A 22,038-nucleotide genomic window follows, 5' to 3' on the forward strand; every position below is an offset into this window, starting at 1 on the left:
AGGTTTCTTATAATTCATTTTCTTATTTTTTTCGCCAACCAAACAACATCAAAACTAGTTTTTTTAAAAAATCACTCACATCATCCAATAATAATGTGACAACTCATCTCATCTCATCCCTATTTCTTTGATTTACTTTTTTTTAGCCAACCAAACAATTCAAAAACCTATTTTTCTTAGAAATAGTTTTCTATTTCTTTGATTTCCCATTTTTTTAAGGCAAACGAACAGGCCCTTAGTGTAATGCATACGTATGTCAATTAATAATGATATTCAATAGTATATGGTTCTTAAGATGTACAAGGCCATAGTTTAGTGTGCACATCACTTCTTCTAGGCCATAAAGTTTATATATGCAAAAAAAAATTAGACAACCTATGCAGTAGTTAAAAGGATTTTGACTATAATGTACTATTTTTGTAAATTTTATCTGACGTTAACTCACCATGTAATTTTGACTATGGTCATCGTAATTTTAATACTTTTGATTGATTGACTATATAGGTATATAGATCATAGATTATTTTACTTTCTCACATGGAATAATATTTGGCGCTTAATAAATTTAATTACTAGGTTTAACTTGTATACACAGTGAACATGATGCGCGCATAAACAACACATTCGTACAAAAAATTGATAGCATTGTTATGTAGTGTAGACAATAGGAAATTACCAATATTATGGTTTGATCAACATTATCATGAAAAAAAATTTAAGTTATGGTAAACTACACTAACCCCCCATGATTTTTAGCACATTACAGTAAACCCCTATAAACTTTTAAAATCACACTAAACCCCAATAATTTTTACAATAAATCATAATATCTTTTTGGTAAATTACACTAAACATACAATAACTTTTAAAATGCCTCTTTACGTTACTTTCTAATTCTCATTTATGGGGGTTATTTGCAAAATGCAAAAAGGTATTTGGGTTTAGGGGCTGTTTGGTAGGCTGCAACTGGAGTGGTTGCAACTCCAGTTGCATGCAACTAGGTCCAATTTGACCAGTTACATGTGTTTGTTTTGCTGCAACTCACAGTTGCAGTTGCAACCACAGTTGCAAAACAACCCTTAGTTGCAACCACAGTTGCAAAACAACCCTTAGTTGCAACATATGACTTACGTAAAAAATGACCGCAAGTCATAGTTGCAACTTAGTTGCAACTGACCTAAATTTATTAAAATCAAAATCATTATTTAATATTTCAAAAATAAATTCATTAAATGTTTAAAATAATCTTTTAAATAATTCTTATTATAATAATTTCTTCACACACACAGATATATACACACACAAAACCCACACCTTAAAATTTTTACATAATATAATATACATATACATACACTAAAATATATTAACTAATCACAACAATAATACTGATTAGATATATAATATCACAACATTCAATATATATAAAAAAAAAAAAAAAAAAAAAAATATCCATATAATTACAAAAAACAAATAGTATAATAAAATTTATACATACACACATCAATATATAATAGACACAAAAACTAAATAATCATTAAATATATAAAACATACATAAATCTATTTAAAATAAAATATTTAAAAAATAAATAAACATATTTAAAAAAAAAACACATCACCTAATTTATAATTAAGAATAAAATAAAATCAATAATATATATACAATACACAAATAAATACATCATATATTATTGACACCAAATACAACACACAAATTTTCCACGAACAACAATATACAAAACTAATATACATAAATTACATAAAACATAATCTAATAAATATTAATTAAATATAATAGTTTATAGAATAATAAAATAATATAATAATATTATATATTTAACATAATAAATATAATAATATTAAATAAACCATAAACTAATCTAAATAATATTAATAATTAATATATAATATTTAATAAAAATAAATAATAAATATATACTATAAATATAATAATATTTTAAATTATATATATATACATAAATAAAATAAATAAGATTATAAAATAATATTATTTTCATATAATTTTTAATATATATTTAAATAATTTTTTTTTAATATATAATTATTTATTTTATATTATTATTTTTGTAATAATCTATTTTTTAAATAATATATATTTTAAATAATATAATTTTTTTGAATAATTTATTTAAAATAATATAATTTTCTAAAAAAATATATTTATATTTAAAATAATATATTTTTTGAACAATATATTTTTAAAATAATATGTTTTTTGAATAATGTATTTTCGAAACCTTTAAGCTGCAAGGACATCATTGGGTTTACAATAAATGTGTCTAAGTAAGGTATAACAAAAAAAAGGTCCAAAAGGTTGGCTTCTCTTAATAAATATTAATAGATATTTAATATAAAGAGAAACACTAATAATATTTATTTATTTACCTACATAATAATACAATCTCAGTTTCTATATTTTACTAGAGATTTTATTCTATAGTTGCACATATCAGGTTAGTAACTAAATCAATAATTTATATGCTTAAATTAGGATGGTTATAGTTGGTCACTTACTATTGAATTTCCGTGAAGATATATCCTACTTTCTCTAGCTATATATGCTGCCCATGTATATTTTGTAAATTAATCGTTAGTTTGACATATTAAAGTAATTTTCCTTTATAGAAATTTATTCTATGGCTTTTGGATTTGCATAACCCCTGTACAACTGATTCTAGCGTAGAAAATACTTCAGTCAAAATGGCTTCATGCTAATGTTTGAGTTGAACTAAGATATATAGTATTGCTGCTATATGTATATATATTTTAAGAAAATCATATCAACACTTCTTAAACAGAAGGGGACATTCTAACCTTGATATTAGAAAAATCAAATATAGCCAATTGAGTGATTATCAAAAGAGAGCTTACATTCAGACAAACGTGGACAAAAAGTGAAAGAGGAAAAATAATGACTCTGCCAACAGTACTGCCAATAGTAGACGACAATGTAAAGTTGACCTATTTCGTGGAGCCCAATTATTAGCCTATATCATCGAAGTTTGCATATATATGCTTTATAATTTATTAAAAATGATCATATAATTTTATATAATAAAATTGATTTACTACTAAATAGTAACAACATTGTTAGAGACTAGTATGTTTATTTTACTATATAAGCTACATACTCTAAATTCCTGTGTCTTTTGTAGAGCCAAAAAGCCTAAATATGAGCCTTTTACATTTTTGTCGTCACAATGGTGAAATCCACCTAGCAGATGTGGATATTTCAGACAAGTTATATGCTCTTTATACAATACAATTACCATAAGCCCTTGAGTTTCGAACCTACACTAGAATGTTTAATAGCATTTTCTCATTCATATTGTTTGGGGAAAGATTTAATAGGAGTCTTGCAGCAAAGAGAAAAGGAGAAATTACATTTAGAGAACATGGAGGAATATACCATGATCCCATGCTCTAGTTCCGCAAGGAAATAATGCTTCATACTTTCAGTTTTACTTCTATGATACACAGGATGACCCGCAGAATCGAATGAAAAAATTAGATAATGCAAATATGAGTAAAACCACAACTAGAAGCTTGATGAATATATTGTAAGAAAATTCACATGCAAAATTCCTTCACAAATTAATTGATTACCCATCTTTTGAAGACTTCAAGATGCTAGTAAACAGAGATGTTGCCCAAAATCAATGTGTTTACAACTCACAAATAGTAGATCACGTGGTCACAATCTGAGTTGAAAGAAACAATGACAATATCCTATTTGCGAGAGAGATTATCGAGCTGATGAACAGTCGCATGTAAAACTTTGTTTTTTATTTTTTATTTTGTTTTTATCGATTTAAACAATCATAATATTCAACTACGTGCATCCCACATGCATTCTAGACTAGAGTGAGTAAAAAGAGACGGGCGGGGGGGGGCGATCCTAACTGTTGAATCAAACTCTATTCTCCCTTTACCTTGAAATCAAGCAAAATGAATTTTATTTAGCGATAAATTTAGAAAAAGTTTATGGTCTAATAGTCATTCATTTTATTTTTTCTGTCTTAATTCCTTTCAATGATTCACTACTTTTAATTTTTAAACTCTACAAAATGTAATTTTTTTGCTGTAGATTGAAGAGTTGATTTTTACCCAAATAATAAGGCATGATTAATTCTTTCAAGGATAAAAAAGTGTCATTTCACGACCATCCAGCACAGCCTAATTTGAGGGTGGGAAAAAGCCCTAAAAAACCGAATGCTCCTTTCCCGCCTTATTCACCTCCTCCAGGTCTCCGTCAACCTCAAATCCCTCCCCTTAACCCAACAAGCCCACGCCCTCTCTCTAACCCTTGGCCTCTTCAATGAAGACCCCATCATCGCTTCAAAGCTCATCTCCTCCTACTCTCACCTCAGCCTCCCCTCGCTTTCCCGCCAAATTTTCGAGTCCTTCGCCCTCAATTCACCCCCAAATGTCCTCCTATGGAACTCTCTCCTCTCTTCCTACTGCAACAACCGTATTTTCTCCAAACCCATCTCCCTCTTCGCTCGGATGCGGGCCCGGTTGCGGCCCGATAACTACACTCTCGCCATCGTCTCCAAGGCCTCAGCTGAGCTCGAGGACTTTCGTGCAGGGAGATTGGTCCATTGTCTCGTTGTGAAGCTGGGGTTTTATCAAGATACTGTTCTATCCAATTCAATTATGAGGTTTTACTCTAGATGTGAGAATTTTGGGGATGCCCGGAAGCTGTTTGATGAAATGCCAATGAGAAGTGTTGCTTCTTGGAACTCGATTATTTCACAGTATGCAGATTTGGAGAGTGGAGAAGAGGAGGTTTGGAGTCTTTTTGAAGAAATGCAGGCTGAAGGAATTAAGCCGGATGCTTTCACGATTAGTACTGTTCTTCCTTGGTGTTGGAGTAGTATTCGTGGGAGGGAGATTCATTGTTATCTTATAAGGATGAATTTGGGTTTGAATTCGGATTTTCATATGGGTAGTTGTTTGATTAATATGTACTCTAAAGGAAACAGGGTTGATGTTGGAAGGCGGGTCTTTGATAGGATGATCGTCAAGAATGTGGTTGTCTGGACGACGATGATTAATGGGTATGTGGAGAATGCGGAGTTTGAGGAAGGTTTGGATCTTTTCCGTATGATGCAGTTTGAAGATGGTATTTTGCCGAATAAGGTCTCTTTGGTAACTGTTCTTCCAGCTATTGGATCTCTTGCAAGGTTTATTGATGGGAAACAAGTTCATGCTTTTGCCATTAGGAAGGAATTGAATCGTGAACCTTCATTGAACAATGCTTTGATTGATATGTATTCAAAATGTGGGACTTTGGACAGTGCGAAATGTATTTTTGATGACCAATCTTGGTGTAAAGATGCCATCTCTTGGAGCACGATTATTTCCTGTTATGGAATTCATGGAAAGGGAGAAGAAGCTGTAATTTTGTTTAATAGAATGTGCAACCTTGGGACAAAGCCGGATCATATTACCAGTGTGGGAGTCCTTTCAGCTTGCGGGAGGAGTGGTTTGGTATCTGAGGGCTTGGAGATCTATAATTCATTGGTAAAGGATTATGGGGTTGTCCCAACTGTTGAAATTTGTTCTTGTATGGTTGATATGTTAGGTCGAGCTGGTCGGTTATCCAAGGCTTTGGATTTCATTAAGTCAATGCCACATATATCTGGTTCTAGTGTTTGGGGAGCACTTTTTGATTCTTCTTTCATGCACAACAACAGAGAAATGCATGACTTGGCTTTTAGGACTCTTCTCCACTTGGAGCCTGAGAGCCCTTCAAATTTTATCACGCGTTCAAATTTTCATGCCTCATCTGAGAGATGGGATGTTGTAGCAGAAGTGAGGAAAACAATGAAGGAGAGGGGTTTGAAAAAAATGCCTGGTTGGAGTTCAATTACTATTAATAGGACAGTCCATTCTTTCTTTGCTGCGGACACATCTCACCATTATCCAGATACAATTTATGCAATGTTAGACAACCTCTTACTGACAATGAAGGGGGCTGGTTACGTCCCAACATATGAAAAAGTTACAGAGCCTTTCACACTTGGGTCATATCAGTGACTTTGCAACTGTCAAAGTTAATATGCTGAAGAAGCTGAAAGAGCGAGAGGAATCAACCATCTACGAGCAAATATCTCTGGTGCTCTTGTTTATACTTCTAACAATCTGATACTTAATGAGGTAAAATTGTAAAGGGCACATAATTCTGCTTATGCATACATTTATCTGATTATGCTGTAGAAACTTTGTTGGTGCAAAGTTGTACGTAAAATATTCAAAAGATAACATGCTTTGCAGATATCAACGTGAAAGATTAACTACTTTATTGCTGTGCTTCGATGCTCTGGAAACAATACTAACAATGCATCTCGACTTTCCAAATAAGAAGAAATGCGCCAATGTCTTCTAGGATAGGATGGGTTTCGAGTTTCTTCCTCCTTTTCTTATATATTTTCCTGAGTCACGTTTCAAATAGAGGTTAGATTTCTTTACTTTATAGTAATTTCATTGTTTGACTAAGGATTTAATTGACAAGACTTCTTCCTGTTTATTGAAGATACCATTTGACATTAGAATTTAATGAAGTCACTCAGCTAACATTATGGAGTAATTCACTATTTTTTATACTATTTTGGGCTCTGAAAATGTGAGTTTGAAAATTGCGGATAGCCATGGAGACTTCAGAAGCTGCAAACATCATTTATTTTCATAAGACCCATATAATCAAGGATGAATTTGAAGCTAAGAAGTCAGCTGCTTGAGTTTGTTCTATTAATCGGAAGTGTAAGTTTCTTTTTATTTTCATTTGGATCCTCAAGTTCTCAAATTCTTTTGTTGTCAGGGGATGATACTTATACAGGACAAATTTTTAAAACCACCCTATTTGAACATTTAATCCCAAAAAACGACCTGTTTTGAACTTATTTGCAAAAATCGCGCTGAAACCAGGTCGGTTTTTGTGAAAAAGCTTCCGAAACTTCACGGGACTTCAACTCCCATGAAGTTTAGTAAAGCTGCTAAACTTCACGGGAGTTGAACTCCCGTGAAGTTTCGGATTTTTTTTTTTCAAAAACCAAACTGGTTTCAGCGCCAAGGCTGAAACCAGGTCGATTTTTGAAAATAAGTTCAAAGCAGGTCTTTTTTTGGGATTAAATGTGGAAATAGGTTGGTTTTGAAAATTCGTCCTACTTATACAATGTAATATATATAACAGAATGCGATATATTTTGGAATCTTTCTATTTGTGAATGTTATTTTCATTCGCTGTAGAAGTAGATAAACTATATGTTTCATATTTTTTTACTGTTGCAAGTGTTTGACTTCAAATTGTTGGAAATCAATGGAAATGTGTAAACAAGTTGTTCCAAGTCATGGTTCTCTATAGACCAGTGTTTGACTTACATGTATCTCATACAAATAAGAGGTAACCTTTTTTCTTCCTTGCCTGTATTTGACCCAGATTTATTGTTTTACCATGCAGTTAGAAATTCCTTTGTATCCAAATCCTTATGCTACTATATTATCAGACCTGTATTAGTGAAGGTTTTGTTTTTTGTTCAGGGATCTGTTTTTATCTGCTTCCCTCTTGAATCCTTTCATGCAGAAGGCAGACCTTAGGTCCTACTCATTATGCTAGAGCTTAGATGAATACCCTTCGTGGATCTAGCCTCTATTAATAGTAGTTCCAATTTATATATACTATCACACTAAAAATAGAAATGTTTTTCCATTCCTAGGCTGGGTTTTTCTTGAACAACTTGCTCAAGTTTACAACCAAGTGGATGGGAATATTTGAGAGCGAATAAATGGATGTAGTTAGGATTATTTTTAAGACAAACGTTCTTTTCAGAGTTGGTCAAGGATAAATTTAAATTCTGAAGTATCTTGCATTTATGTAGACAGAAACTTCTCTTCTTTAATTATAGATTGGTGGGTTCATGTTGATCTTATATTTGTGGCAACTGGCAAGCATCTAAGTACAATACCAGACTAAATAGCCATGAGGCACTGCTTCCATGAAGATCCCTAGTAGCAGCCTTGAAGGCATGGTGCATTTATGCTGCCGTGGTTTAATTGGCAGCTTAACAGTGTGCTTCAAATGCTAGACCATTAGGTTATTATTTTCTGATGTTGACACCTTGGGACCATGAGGAGGTGGAGCAAATTGCTTTTGCTCTTCGGAATAACCAAAAGTAGTTTTTCACTCCTCAAAGGCATTGTTTATAACTTGTGCGAACCCCCTGAACTCGTTTGGTTTCATTTTCTGTTACTGATACGTAAATTTGATAAACCTGTGTTTGATAATATATGACTATTCATTTCTTATCTGTATGTTTTACTGAATTATTAGTTTAAATTAATATCTGCATAATTATAACCAGCATACAATAGAACGTCTAATTGTACATACTATTATACTGTAGATATCTGATGTTCGAGGGACGTTAAATTACGGAAAATTTTCAGATGATTCAGCATCTCAAGTTATGGTGAAACCAGCTGTCCCCTGAAAATTTATCAATTTAAGATCCTCGCTTCTTGATTACATGGGCCATCTTAAAACATACTTCAGACTTGTGATCCAACTCAAATAGTCACATGACAGGCAGATAAGTTACCAGGTAGTCACTCTTCGACAATATTCTTCTTTACTAGGTGATATTGAGTATTATGTTGTTTCGTCATTTTCTACTTCAAATTTAACCCTTAATATGTCCTATTAAACGTACCTGTTTATATATAAAATAACAATTGTATCATGCAGTTACGTTTTTCGTTAGGATCCCAACAGTGGCGATGTTGCAAGCTTCATAGGCATTGTAATATTTTGTGTTAAATCTAATATTTGAGATCTAAATCTTAAAGCCATGATTAATTCAAAGAGATTAACAAGAATCAAAAAGGTGCGGAAGCATATACTTGAATCCATTGAGAAAAACCTTATTAGGGTTTTAATGATCTTCTAACCTTAGAGTTTCTCCCTTATAGATCTCTTTAGATGGGGATAAGAGAATGAGAGTGGCTAACCCTAGATTAGGGACCATAACCCCATATATATAGGTGTTGTACATTTGTAATTTGGTCCCTCATCAAATTACAATACAACCTGGTATCTGCACATATAACCCCATGATTTATTTAAATACCTATTAACCCAAATTAATTGATCACTTTAATGGGTTATCCTGAAGAATAGCAATACACAGATTAATCATATGTGCCCACAAATAGATTTAATTAGATTTAAATCCAATAATCTCCCACTTGGGCACCATATGATTCCTTAAATTGTGTATAACCTTATGAGCTCAAAATTGCTATCACTGAAAAGGTATTTCTGAACAATCTCGTCCATTGACTATATCAATATAGGATCAAAGCGGCCTTCGTCACATTTATCGTGACTCGACCCATCAATGGTCACATATACCAATACAATCAAACGACATAGATCAATCATGGATGTGCAGCATAAAAATTATAAGCAATGTGATCAGTACATGTCTATTTTTAACTGATCCTATTTTAGTGAGGTCAAAACCAAACATAATGTAACAGAGTGTCTTAACTGAATACTTTATTCTGATCAGACAATACAACCAAATACAAAGCACCAAAAATTATAAACTCCCACTAAATCATGATATCCTCTAATATCACCACACCCATATGAGCGGTGTGCTCATGAAAGATCTTGGGTGGCAATCCCTTAGTAAGAGGATTTGCTATCATGGAGTTTGTCCCAATGTGCTCTATGGATATCTGTCCATTCTGTACCCTTTCTTTCACAATCAGGAACTTAATGTCAATATGTTTTGACTTAGTTGAGCTCCTGTTATTGGAATACATTACTGCAGATTTATTATCACAATATAACATTAGTGGTCTTTTCACATTTTCAAAAATACGCAGTCCAGTGATAAAATTTCGCAACCATATTTCCTGATTGGATGCCTCATAGCAAACTATAAATTCTGCTGTCATAGTGAAGGAAGCTACAAGTGTTTATTTGATACTTTTTCATGATATAGGTCTACCTGCTAACATATAAATGTAGCCTGATGTAAACTTCCTGTTATCTTGGCATCCAGCAAAATCAGAATCAGAGTACCTAATGACCTCCAACTATTCTGATTTTCTGTATGTGAGCATATAATCTTTTATTTTCTGAAGATACCTCATAACTCTTTTGACTGTTATCCATACCAGGGTTGTTTAAGTATCTGCTTAATATCCCAACAATGTACGCAATATCCGAACGCGTACATATCTGAACATACATTAGACTTCCTACAGCCGAAGCATAAGGAATCTTCTGCATTTCCTGAATTTCAAGGTTGCTTTTAGGGCACTGATTGAGACTAAACTTGTTTCCTTTAGCCACATGGGTGTCTTCTGGTCTGCAATCTTGCATGCCAAACCTTTTAAGTACTTTATCGATATAGCTCTTTTATGATAATCTAAGTATACCTCGAGAGCGATCTCGATGTATCTGGATTCCTAATATAAAAGAGGCATCCCCAAGATCTTTCATCTCAAAATTTTTTGATAGAAATCTCTTGGTTTCGTGCAACATGCCTATATCATTAGTGGCAAGTAATATATCATCGACATACAGAATCAGAAAAATATACTTACCCCCACTGAACTTATATACATAGTCATTAACAATGTTCATCTCAAAACCGAACAAGATAATTATTTGTTGAAACTTATAATACCATTGACGAGGAGCTTGCTTGAGTCCATAGATGGATTTTCTTAATTTGCAAACCATATTCTTCGGGTCTCCTGACACAGTTTTCTGATTGCACCATATAAATCACCTCATCAATGTCACCATTGAGAAATACAGTCTTAACATCTATCTGATGTAACTCAAGATCATAATGAGTAACGAATGTCATGATTGTTCTGAAAGAATCTTTCGATGAAACCGGAGAGAGAGTCTCTGTATAATCAATGTCTTTTTTTTGAGTAAAGCCTTTAGCTACAAGACGTGCCTTATACCTCTTCACATTACCGTTTGCATCCCGCTTGGTTTTAAAAATCTATTTACAACCAATTGATTTTGCACATTCTGACAATGGGACAAGTTCCCAAACCTTATTATCTTGCATAGACTTGTACTCTTCATTCATGGCATCAATCCACTGTTGAGAGTTAGAATTTTTCATGGCCTGAGAGAAGTTGATTGGATCATCTTCCAACATTCCATTACTTTCCTCATGTTCTTAGAGAAATACAATATAATCATCCGAAATAGCATTTCTCCTTTCTCTCGTGGATCTCCTTAATGGCACTGGTTCTTGAGGTTGTTGAGTTTGTTCTTTTGGAACAGGGAGTTGTTCAATATTGTCATCTTGAGGTTCCGGATTTACTTATTGAGTAACAATATGTATAGGAACTTGAATATTATCAAAAGTAACTGTATGAATTGGATCTGAAACCAATTCCTCCTCAAAAGTAATGTCTCTAACCTTATTTCTTCCCCCAAACTCAACATCCTCAAAGAATGTTGTTGTTTCCGTCTCAAAAATATTTCTGAATGTGGGATCATAAAACTTATAGCCCCTAGAGCGTTCGGAATACCTAATAAAGTAGCTGCTAACTGTTTTGGAGTCCAATTTTTTTTTATTTGGCCTATAAGGCCTTGTCTCAGCTGGACATCCCCAAATATGTAAGTGCTTTAAACTGGGCTTTCAACCAGTCCAAAGCTCATAAGGTATTTTAGCAACTGCTTTACTTGGTACTCTATTCAGAATGTAAGCTGCTGTCTTTAGTGCTTCTCCCCAGAGTGGCTCTGGTAAAAAAAAATGAGCAATCATACTTCTTATCATATCCATAAGAGTCATGTTTCGTCTTTTAGCTACACCATTCAAGCTAGGTGAACCCGGCATGGTGTATTGTGGGACGATATCGTATTCCTCTAGGTATCTAGCAAATGGTCTTGGATGTTGTTCACCTAAACCATCATATCTGCCGTAGTACTCACCACCACAATCAGATCTAACGGTTTTAATTCTTCTGTTGAGTTGATTCTCAACTTCATCTTTATAGGCTTTGAACATGTCCAGAGACTCAGATTTCTCATGAATGAGATATAGGTACCCATAACGTGGCTTTGAACATGTCCAGAGACTCAGATTTCTCATGAATGAGATATAGGTACCCATAACGTGAGTAATCTTCTATGAATGATATAAAATATTATTGACCATTCCAGGATGCCGTAGGGAATGACCCATAAATATCCGTATGTATTAATTCTAAGACATCCAAAGATCTGTTGGCACCTAATCTCTTAACTTTGATCTGTTTTCCTTTGATACATTCAACACATACGTCGAAGTCCGAAAAATCAAGGGAATCCAAAATACCATCAGACACAAGACGCTCAACTCTACCTTTTGAGATATGACCCAATCGCTTATGTCATAATATCGTCGAATTTTTCTTATTTAATTTACACTTAGTACCACGCGATTTCACATGCAAGGATTCATTATAAGATGCAATTATATCAAGCAAATATATGTTGTCATAAGTACGCAAGTAACCAGTTCCCACAATATTTGAATTAAAAGATAAACTGAATTGACTATTTTCGAATGAACAATGATAACCTGATTTGTCCAATACTGAAACAGAAACCAAATTCCGTCTAAAAGACGGTACTACAAAAGTATCTTTCAAATCCAAATAAGAATCAGTTCCTAATAGCAACCTAAAGTGTCCAATTGCTTCCACATCTACCGATTGACCGTCGCCCACAAAGATGTATCTTTTAACATCACTTGGCTTTCGGTAGCTCAGGCAACCTTGCATAAAAACACTTATGTGAGTAGTAGCACCAGAGTCTAACCACCAAGTGTTTCTAGGTACTGAAGCTAAATTAACTTCAGAACAGACCAAAGTAAGGAACGTACCATTATTAGCACGCCAGACGTGATATTTGGTACAATCATTCTTTACGTGTCCAGGCTTGTTACAGAAAAAACAACCCTGATTATCCTTATGTTGTTTCTTCTGAACTGGACCTTTAGCAGCTTCATTATCATTCTTCTTTTTCTTGCTCTTATCCTTAGAGACATAGACCAAATGAGCATTTTCAGTCTTATCTTGTTTCAACATGTCTTCTTCTTGCACACAGTATGAAATGAGCTCATTTAGAGTCCATTTCTTCTTTTAGCAGTTATAACTGACCTTAAATTGATTGAATTGTGCAGGAAAAGATAACAGAACCAGATGCACCAATAATTCATCACAAAGATCGAGTTTAAGTGCCTTAAGTTTTGAAGCAATATAAGACATTTCCATAATGTACTTCCTGATATTTCCTTTGCCCTTATACTTCATTGAAATCAAACGAGCTAAAAGCGTGCTTGTTTCTACCTTATCGTTTTTTGCAAAATATTTCTTAATTTCGGTAAGAAAATCTTTAGCCTTAGTAATCCCTTCGGATTCTATGTCCCTGAAGGCTTTCGGAACGCCGCGCTTAATGATCATAAGACTCATGCGATTTGAACGCTCTCACTTCTCATACTCCTTTGTATCAGGAGTGCTATCCGCATTGAGAGGTTAAGATTGTTCAGTTCTTAATGCAAGGTCTAGATCTATGCAGCCAAGAATAATTAATATGTTCTCTTTCCAAACCTTGAAATTTGTCCCATTGAGCATGGGAGTTGAGTTGATGTTAGCAGAAATTATTGCAGCAGATGCATTAGCTAAAATAAACAAATGATACTCACATCATTAACCGTAATTAGTAATCAATAAAATTCAAATAATGACAAATTCCATCTCAAGATATCTAGCACAACATTAATATTAAGTATTTGGACAGTAATATTAACTTGTAAGTGATATCTTATTGTAATGATCAAACATTGACAATAACTCATGTCAAATAATGAAACTATCTTTGGATCGATTCATTATTCACATGTAAACCTTATAATTGTTACACGTTTATCATCGCAGTTGTGTATGCAGTCAAAATAAATATTAATCTTCCTTTGGGCCGATTAAATATTTACACGAAAACATACACACAAACATCTGACATCCCTCATGATCAATTTACACAAGAGAGGTTACTTTGGTAACATCTTGTTTCAATTAATCATTTGGAATGAGAGACAACTTAATATCTTAGCGTCATATTATTTGAATAATTGATTAACTACCAAAATTAATTCAAATTAAACAACTTAATTTGAATTAGAAGAATTTTTCATAGCTTAATTAGGGCCCATAACTTAATTGAATAAATTAAGTATACCAAAGTGGACCCATAATTTAATATGAAAAAAGCCGAGGCTTAACCATAGTGAACACGAAGTTCTCTTGACTTCGAACACGAGGTTCGTTTGTATTGAGTACAAGACTCACCTAAGAACGAACGCGAGGTTCGTTTGAAAAAATGAACGTGATGTTCAACTTGAGAACGAACGCAAGATTCGTTTTGAAAATGAACGCGATGTTCAATTTGAGAACGAACGCGAGATTCGTTTTGAAAATGAACGTGATGTTCAACTTGAGAACGAACGTGAGGTTCGTTTGGATCGAGCACATGGCTCGCCTGAGGATGAACGCGGAGTTCGACTTGAGGATGAACGCGAGGTTCGACTTGAGAACGAACGCAATGTTCGTCTGAAAATGAACGCGAAGTTCAACTTGAGAATGAATGCATGGTTCAACTTGAGAATGGACGCAATGTTCAACTTGAGAATGAACGCGATGTTCAACTTGAATCGAGCGCGAGGCTCGCCTGAGAACGAACACGAGGTTCGTTTGAATCGAGCGTGAGGCTCGCCTGAGAACGAACCCGAGGTTCGTTTGAAGCTTTCAAGCCTCGCTAAAAATTAAGGTAAACACCTCCTTAATTTCCGCACGTTTTCACGTGCACGAACCCCTTGAGAGTTTAATCTGAAACCGTCGCCGTCATTGCTCCCGCACCCAAAGGTCGAAACCCTAAGGTTTTCTAATGCCGCCGTTGCCGTCGGAGTCGAGAGCGAGGCCGCCAGCGACACTTCGCCGGCGAGGAGCACGGGGACCGACGACCAAACAAAAAATAGATCCAAAAAAAATTCCTCGATTTTATTTCAAAATCAGATCCAGAATAAAAAGATGACCTTTTGATCCAAGATTGAAAGAAAAACCAAACAAAAAAAGGAAATCTTTACTGTTCACCCAAAAAAATAAAAAACCGTTACTGTTCATCCTAATAAATCTGAATAAAACACAAATTAAGATCAAAGAACCCTAATTTTAATCTTAATCTCTTAGAACAAATCAACGGTGGCTCTGATACCACTTGTTAAATCTAATATTTGAGATCTAAATCTTAAAGCCATGATTAATTCAAAGAGATTAACAAAAATCAAAAAGGTGTGGAAGCATATACCTGAATCCATTGAGAAAAACCTTATTAGGGTTTTGATGATCTTCTAACCTTAGGGTTTCTCCCTTATGGATCTCTTTAGATGGGGATAAGAGAATGAGAGTGGCTAACCCTAGATTAGGGACCATAACCCCATATATATATGTGTTGTACATTTATAATTTAGCCCCTCATCAAATTACAATTACAACCTGGTATCTGCACATATAACCCCATGATTTATTTAAATACCCATTAACCTAAATTAATTGATCACTTTAGTGGGTTATCTTGAAGAATAGCAATACACAAAGTTTAATCATATGTGCCCACAAATAGATTTAATTAGATTTAAATCCAACATTTTGATCTTAGCTTGAGTAGTTTCTGTCCTGGATTTATGAACTACAGCCTTCTCCAAAGCTTCATTGTTTCTTTTAAGGTCTTCTTAGCCTTCGGCCCTATTAAAACTGTACTAGATGCTGGTTCTCCTCCAACTCTGGGTTAGTTCCCATCTATCAGTAGTTCATCAACTCAGCTTCCCATTCATGGTAGATGCCATGGAGAGCAAGAGAAGATGTTCATTTGCAGTGGACCATTTCTCTCTTCTGGATGTGGAGCCAATGAGTTAGGCTTGAGGGTATTGTCATTCGCTCTCCCACGATCACACTCGTGCATCTGTTCTTAGCCTATTCAACTTTTATGCCCATGTTTGGTGGGCCTTCACGCTGCTGTCAATCCTTCTGTGATTGGAGCTAATTAAAGTGTGGTCGAACTTATAGATTTCCTCTGGGTTTAGTCCATCCAGCTGTACATTGTTCCCCTCTGCGAATTTCAAACCCTCATCAGACTAAAATGCTCATCCTTCTAACCGCATTTTCTTAGTTTGATGTTTATTATTCAGCTTCAGATACTGTACTAGTGCTGTCCTTATTTGATCTTATTTCTCCTGCTTTAGTACGAGCCCTTGGCAATATTCCGTTCTATAAGATGGTGACTTTAGATTCTTTTTCCGGGTGGTCATAAATTGGCAGGGAAATAATTCCATTGGGCTAAATTTTGTGTGGTGAAATCTGATTATCTACATTTTCCCAAGAATTCAAATAGGAGATTGTTTGCAGCATGTAGAATGATATATCATCTGTTAGATATTGACATATGAAGATGTTGCCGGTAAGTAACATTCTATTTATGCATATCTTAAGTTGTTTCAGTTTGGCTCCTGAAGGAAGTTCTTGATATGTCTTGCAGTGATCATTGAAACCTTAATCTCTGAATATGCGAGTACCTACCTAGCTTCCAAAATTGCATCAATGCCGATGGCTATGAATTATGAAATTTTCAAGAATCTACATTGATATGAAACATGTACTAAGATTCTTCACCAAATCTTTGATTATATGTGCATAGCTGGATTCCAGTGGTACATTTGTGGTACATGATTGCTGTGTCCTTGCCCGTACGAAGTAAAGCAGTATGGCACATACAATGGGAAGCAGAACACTGTTTTGAGTAGGCCCTGTAGTGGATGGGATAGTTTAGTTATGGGCTTCTTCAACTGTTAGTTCTTGGAGGGAAGGGGTCTCAGAATCTTTGTATACCCCACAGGATAGTAGGAAATACTTTAAATAATAATAAAGTGGGAAGGGATTATGCTGTGTAGTTGCAGGATTCCACTAAGGGCTAAGTTCAAAGTCAGCTGTGTAATTGTTTTTAATGACATGCTCCAAATATGGATATAGAAGGCGGATTCAGTTGTTGGTGAAAGGTGAATCTCATGAATTTTGGATGGGCCTGATGGCGTGTGGTTGGGTTATTCTGGTTCTAGTGGGGTCTATTCCTATATGGTTACAGTTTCATTCACAAGCTTTAAGGGCCCTGGGCTTTCATTTCCTTTTCAGAAATAAATAGTGCAGGTTCCTGTAGCTTTTAGCTCATTCAATTTTTTGATTCTCTCCAGCTATACCTTGTAGATCTCGCTCCTCTGTCAAAGTAAAAATTATTATGAAAGTAATAAACACAGGATTCATTCCAATTTGTCTTGGTCACATAATTATATGTCCTAGATGGATACTGTTCTCATGAACTGTCCTTTTCAGTTGTTCACAATATTCTTTATCATGAACTTCTAAATCCATGTGTTTCCTCTTTATCGTAATCGATGATGTATATAGATAATATTTTTCTGGCTAGTGCAAATTGCCTTTCTTGGTGTTCATTGAGAGCTCTCTATTTCTTATAATTTCACATTTCTTCAGCCAAAAACAGTTGATGTTGGATCGTCAACTAGTCCATTCAAGTGACACAGATTCCATGTATAATAAGGTCGGCGATCTTAAACTGGGCGACCAAAGATAATATCTTAAAGTACAGAAGGAACAAGAAAATCATAATATAAGATCAAAGATCACAGCTTAGCAAAGAATTGTTAGTTCTTTCCATTTAGTTAAAAGAAAATTTTTAAAAAACGCTCATCATTGTCAGGCTAATTCTGTACGTAAGGTGATTCAGTTGGCAAAACTTGGGTTGCGCTGAGAGAATGTCTGTACATTTTGCTCCGAACATGCTTAGAAATGCGATATGCATCTTCTACGAAGGATAACCAACTTCTTTGCCTGCTCTGTTTCCTGTTTCCACGCCTGACCGAGATCCTTTGCTATTCTTATTGCGTCGGCAGAAGCACCTGCAAGTCCTCTCCTTGTGAACCCAACAGTATAAAGCCCGGACTTCCCTTTCCATGAATTTGGGAACTGCTTTTTTGGGAACCCGTCTTTGTTGAAGAAATCACTTCCCTGTAACCAAAAACGAAAGAACAGATCAGTATAAATGTAGTCAGATTCCCCATTTGGCACTAAAAATCATCAGGGTTCTCAGTAGCCAAGACGAATCTAAAAACATGGCCATGAAAACAGAATATAAAATTGTGAAATTACCTGTAACCAAGAAGGAACATTGCTGCGGTAACCAGTAGCCAAAATAACTGAGTCGACGTTACGGATGTGCCCATCAACTAGCTCAACTCTTCCAGGGAGAAACTTTTTGATTCCAGGAACGACCTCAATTTCAGCAGATTTTATCTTGGCTAGAGCTCCAATATCCAACACAGGAGTCTTTCCCTGTGTGTTCTTGAGCTCCAGAGGACCGGCTGAAGGCCTTTTTAGTCCATACTTCTCCATGTTCCCAAGCACGAACCAGGCCAAAACAAGCAGTATCTTATCAACCAACCACAACGGTATCCATTTCATCAGTGAAACTGCCAACTCAAATACCGATTTTCCTAGAACCTCCCTTGGCAACACATGAACCTGTTCAAGTAAACAAAGAAAATTGTTTAAGAAAAATAAGAGCTGAGCATAATAGATTTTGATATGGATTTACATGGAATCTTGATTTGCATAATATGATTACTTACCGAGTTACGAACCACCATGGAAGGCGATGCATTGTGGTCGCAGAGGTCTAGGCACACCTCCATGCCAGAGTTACCACAACCGACGACCAACACTTTCTTCCCTCTGTAAGCCTCACCGGATTTATAGTCACATACATGTGTTATCTCGCTTCCAAACTCCTTTAGTCCTTCAATCTCTGGAATCACTCTTTCTGCATTCTCACCAGTAGCCACTACTAGCCAACGCCCGATATATTCAAACTCACTTTTACTGGTCTCAACTATGGTCTTCACCCTCCACAGCCCACTGGTTTCATCGAACTTAGCAGATAGGACGGTCTGGTTGAACCTTGGCTCGATATCAAAGTGCTTTGCATAGGATTCCAAATAGTCTATGAATTGTTTCTTGCAAGGGTACTCAGGGTAGGTATCGGGGAAGGGGAGACCAGGAAGTTGGCAGAACTGTTTGGGGAGGTGGAGCTTTAGGCGGTCATAAGTTCGCTTTTGCCAGAGGGAAGCAATGCAGTCTGATCGCTCAAGGATAACATAAGGAACTTCATTCTTCTTTAAAGAGGCAGCAACGGCGAGGCCAGCTGGGCCTGCACCGACGATGATTGGCCCGTTCACCCACATGCACTTCTGAGATAGAAAATCATGGTTATCAGGCATTTCCACAGAAGTGGTAGTGTTTTTTGGAATTGAGAGTTGAAAAGAACTGAGAAAGGAAGAACAGTTGGAGGAAAGGGGTCTGAGTTGAGAGTAGAGTGAATAAGGTAGGAGGGAGGAAAGCTGTTTAAATAGAGGGGATGGGAATTAAAGTTGGTACTTCTCAAATAATGAGATTTGACGTCTCTTTTTTTTAATGCTTCAGTGATTTGGATGCATTAAATATTGTTAAACAAATGTTTTTAGGCATACTTTATGAGAGATTTTGAAAACCCAGAGGATCTAATTTTTATACCCTCATCACTTTTTTCTCACTCTGAATCTTGTGTGTGATCGAAGATAGAGGTGATTTAGTTGTTGGTTTAGCTTCTATTGTGCCCCCTAAATTCTTTGGACACACCCACTTGAATGCATTAATATGTATTTCTTAGGCCACCGTCTTCATTACCTCATGTTTGTTTTATAGGTAAGTTGAGTAGTTAATGATATAAAGTTCCTTTTTCCTTTGCCTCCCCCTCCCGCCTGCTTCTGTATCTGGTGGGCGTGTACTTTTATGGTATAGAATATATGGCCCTAAACCAAAGTACATGATATTTTCTGATATTGAGAGATTAGCCTGTTTTTAATGTAATCTTTCGAGCAAACGCGCTTTCTAGTTGTTCTAGCAACTTTTTTCTGTGATTTTCCATAAATCTTCCCTTCATCCACTTTATTTCCTTGAGTTTATACTCTTTCCGACTTTCCTCTTCATGCTACTCCTTAGTTGTTTGTTCCCCCCTTTTATTTGTTTTTTTTTCCTTTCTTTTTTTAGATGGGTTGGGGGTGTTTATGAAATTAATTAAGCTGTGTAACTATGGCAAACTTCATTACCGTCATTTGACAGAAAATTTTATCATTGACTGCTACTTGTTTGAAATTTAATTGTCCATTAAATTCTGGTCATATCTTTCATAATTGAATATCATACTGTACAGTACACTGTTCAATGGTAAATGCGTAGGAGGTAATGATATATATGATTATATTAGGAAGTCAATATTATCACCTTTCTAAAGTCAATTATAACCTTGAGATTCATTAATTATCCGACTATGAAGCTTTAGGTTGGTAATTTTTAGTTAATTTGCTTTGAACCAAAACCCTAATCATATTCAAATCAACTATTTCCTCTGTTAATATGAAGACAGAAAGCTGTTACGTATGAAGACATCTGATTAAGAGAAAAAATTGAGGTTTATTATAGATAGACAATACAAAGGAAAAAATCAAACTGATTCTGGACTTCAATCTTTCTTTCAACACTGAGCTCTACAATGCACTAATAAGACCTCAATCCTAGGCTTCTAGTACCATTTGAGGAGAGGGCTCTGCGAATTTGTTTATTAATAAGAAGTTCACCTAAAGAAAGTGTGATAAAAAATCAAATAAAATTTAAAATAAATATGTAAATGAAATGCATCTCCCATGGAAAGTAATTTCTCCCATCTCTCCTCTATAATGTGATATAAATAAATGCTTTTCCTATTGTCCTTCAGCTACTCTCTCTTAATACTTGTAAGCATATCACCTTATTAAAGGATAGATATTTTAAGAACTACATGAATCCAAAAAACTTAAGTTGCTAGATATTAATCCCAACTTTCTATTTAAATGCATTGCTCTTTCTAATTTTTTCTACATGTTAGACTATACTCTAACCCCAAAATCACTAATAATATCAATGGAACTTTCTAGATTAGAGGGTGCTACAATCTAAAAAATTTTAATTATTGTGCCAGTGGAAAAATTAAAATTGCAGAAAAAATCATCTTATCTAGTCAAACCTAAAAGAGAAAAGAATACCCTGTATTACTATAAGCCACATGGTCCAACTGCTAGTAATTACTGCATAATAGGAAGAACCTATGGCCACCAAAGCAAAGCCGAAGTCTTCAGGGTTCTTAAATTATTTTCACCAACTATTTCTTCATGCATGTCATGTCTACAATCTTCTTTTTATTTAAACGAATCCATGTGAGGGGCAAAAAACAGAAGATGGGCCTAACTGCCATAACTGTCAACCGTCAAGAGATTATTGAACATGGGCAAAAATGATCCTTTATTCAGTTTGGGATGGAAAAAGAAGAATCAATACATAGTCTAACTTCCTTAACTGTAAACAGATTATTGAACATGCGGAATGGCGGTGCCTAAGAATCAACTCAAATTGGCCTCTGAAAAATCCTTCATTGGAGAAATATTCTGCTAAAAACAATTTCTTCATTTGTTTTCCTGAGTAGTCCCTTCTTTCATCCTTCGAGGACTTGTTAGAATGCAAATATTTAGATGTCAGATTTCCTCCACCATTTTGTTGCATGCTTAGCCTCCAATTTAACTTCTAGTCATTCTGATGAACCCCTCTCTTGCACAGAACATAATACTTAATCATATCATACCAGATAAGATATTAAAATTGCTAAATTTTACAATACGTAGTTGATCAACCTTATTCCTTACAAAACGGAAGAGTCTAGACTAAGAACGAAGAGTGCTAGATTTGGTCGAACATCTGCATTCATCTCTGTGACATAGCCTAATAGAAAATAGAGCAAGAT

The 22,038-nt window shown here is 35.0% G+C and overlaps 2 protein-coding genes across 5 annotated transcripts in view; one reads left to right on the top strand and one right to left on the bottom strand.

Annotated features, from left to right (window-relative positions):
* Positions 4,201–22,038, top strand: part of LOC109836464 (pentatricopeptide repeat-containing protein At3g57430, chloroplastic-like) — a 52,637-nt gene continuing 34,799 nt past the window's right edge. The window contains exons 1-4 of one of the 4 annotated variants that reach the window (XM_020404361.1): positions 4,201–6,182; positions 6,300–6,479; positions 6,672–6,785; positions 8,426–8,626. In XM_020404361.1, coding sequence (XP_020259950.1) covers positions 4,233–6,062 — 1,830 coding nt within the window. In that variant the 5' untranslated portion in view covers positions 4,201–4,232 and the 3' untranslated portion in view covers positions 6,063–6,182; positions 6,300–6,479; positions 6,672–6,785; positions 8,426–8,626. The remainder of the gene's footprint in view (positions 6,183–6,299; positions 6,480–6,671; positions 6,786–8,425; positions 8,627–22,038) is intronic. The other 3 variants (XM_020404363.1, XM_020404360.1, XM_020404362.1) reach the window with 3 other exon arrangements.
* Positions 17,750–19,525, bottom strand: LOC109836467 (probable indole-3-pyruvate monooxygenase YUCCA7). Its single transcript, XM_020404365.1, has 3 exons — positions 18,800–19,525; positions 18,321–18,692; positions 17,750–18,179 (listed from the first exon to the last, which is right to left on the bottom strand). Exons 1-3 carry the CDS (start codon positions 19,445–19,447, stop codon positions 17,955–17,957), a joined length of 1,245 nt encoding a protein of 414 aa, XP_020259954.1. The 5' UTR covers positions 19,448–19,525; the 3' UTR covers positions 17,750–17,954.

This window comes from Asparagus officinalis, chromosome 4, assembly GCF_001876935.1.
Source record: "Asparagus officinalis chromosome 4, Aspof.V1, whole genome shotgun sequence".
Lineage (NCBI taxonomy): Eukaryota > Viridiplantae > Streptophyta > Magnoliopsida > Asparagales > Asparagaceae > Asparagus > Asparagus officinalis.

What these genes read in the sequence shown, in the direction of transcription:
- LOC109836467 (XM_020404365.1), bottom strand. Translation starts at nt 19,447, where the DNA reads ATGCCTGATAACCATGATTTTCTATCTCAGAAGTGCATGTGGGTGAAC. An exon ending in CCATGGTGGTTCGTAACTCG is followed by an intron (nt 18,693 to 18,799) that starts GTAAGTAATCAT and finishes TTACTTGAACAG; the next exon opens with GTTCATGTGTTGCCAAGGGA. An exon ending in ATGTTCCTTCTTGGTTACAG is followed by an intron (nt 18,180 to 18,320) that starts GTAATTTCACAA and finishes TTTTGGTTACAG; the next exon opens with GGAAGTGATTTCTTCAACAA.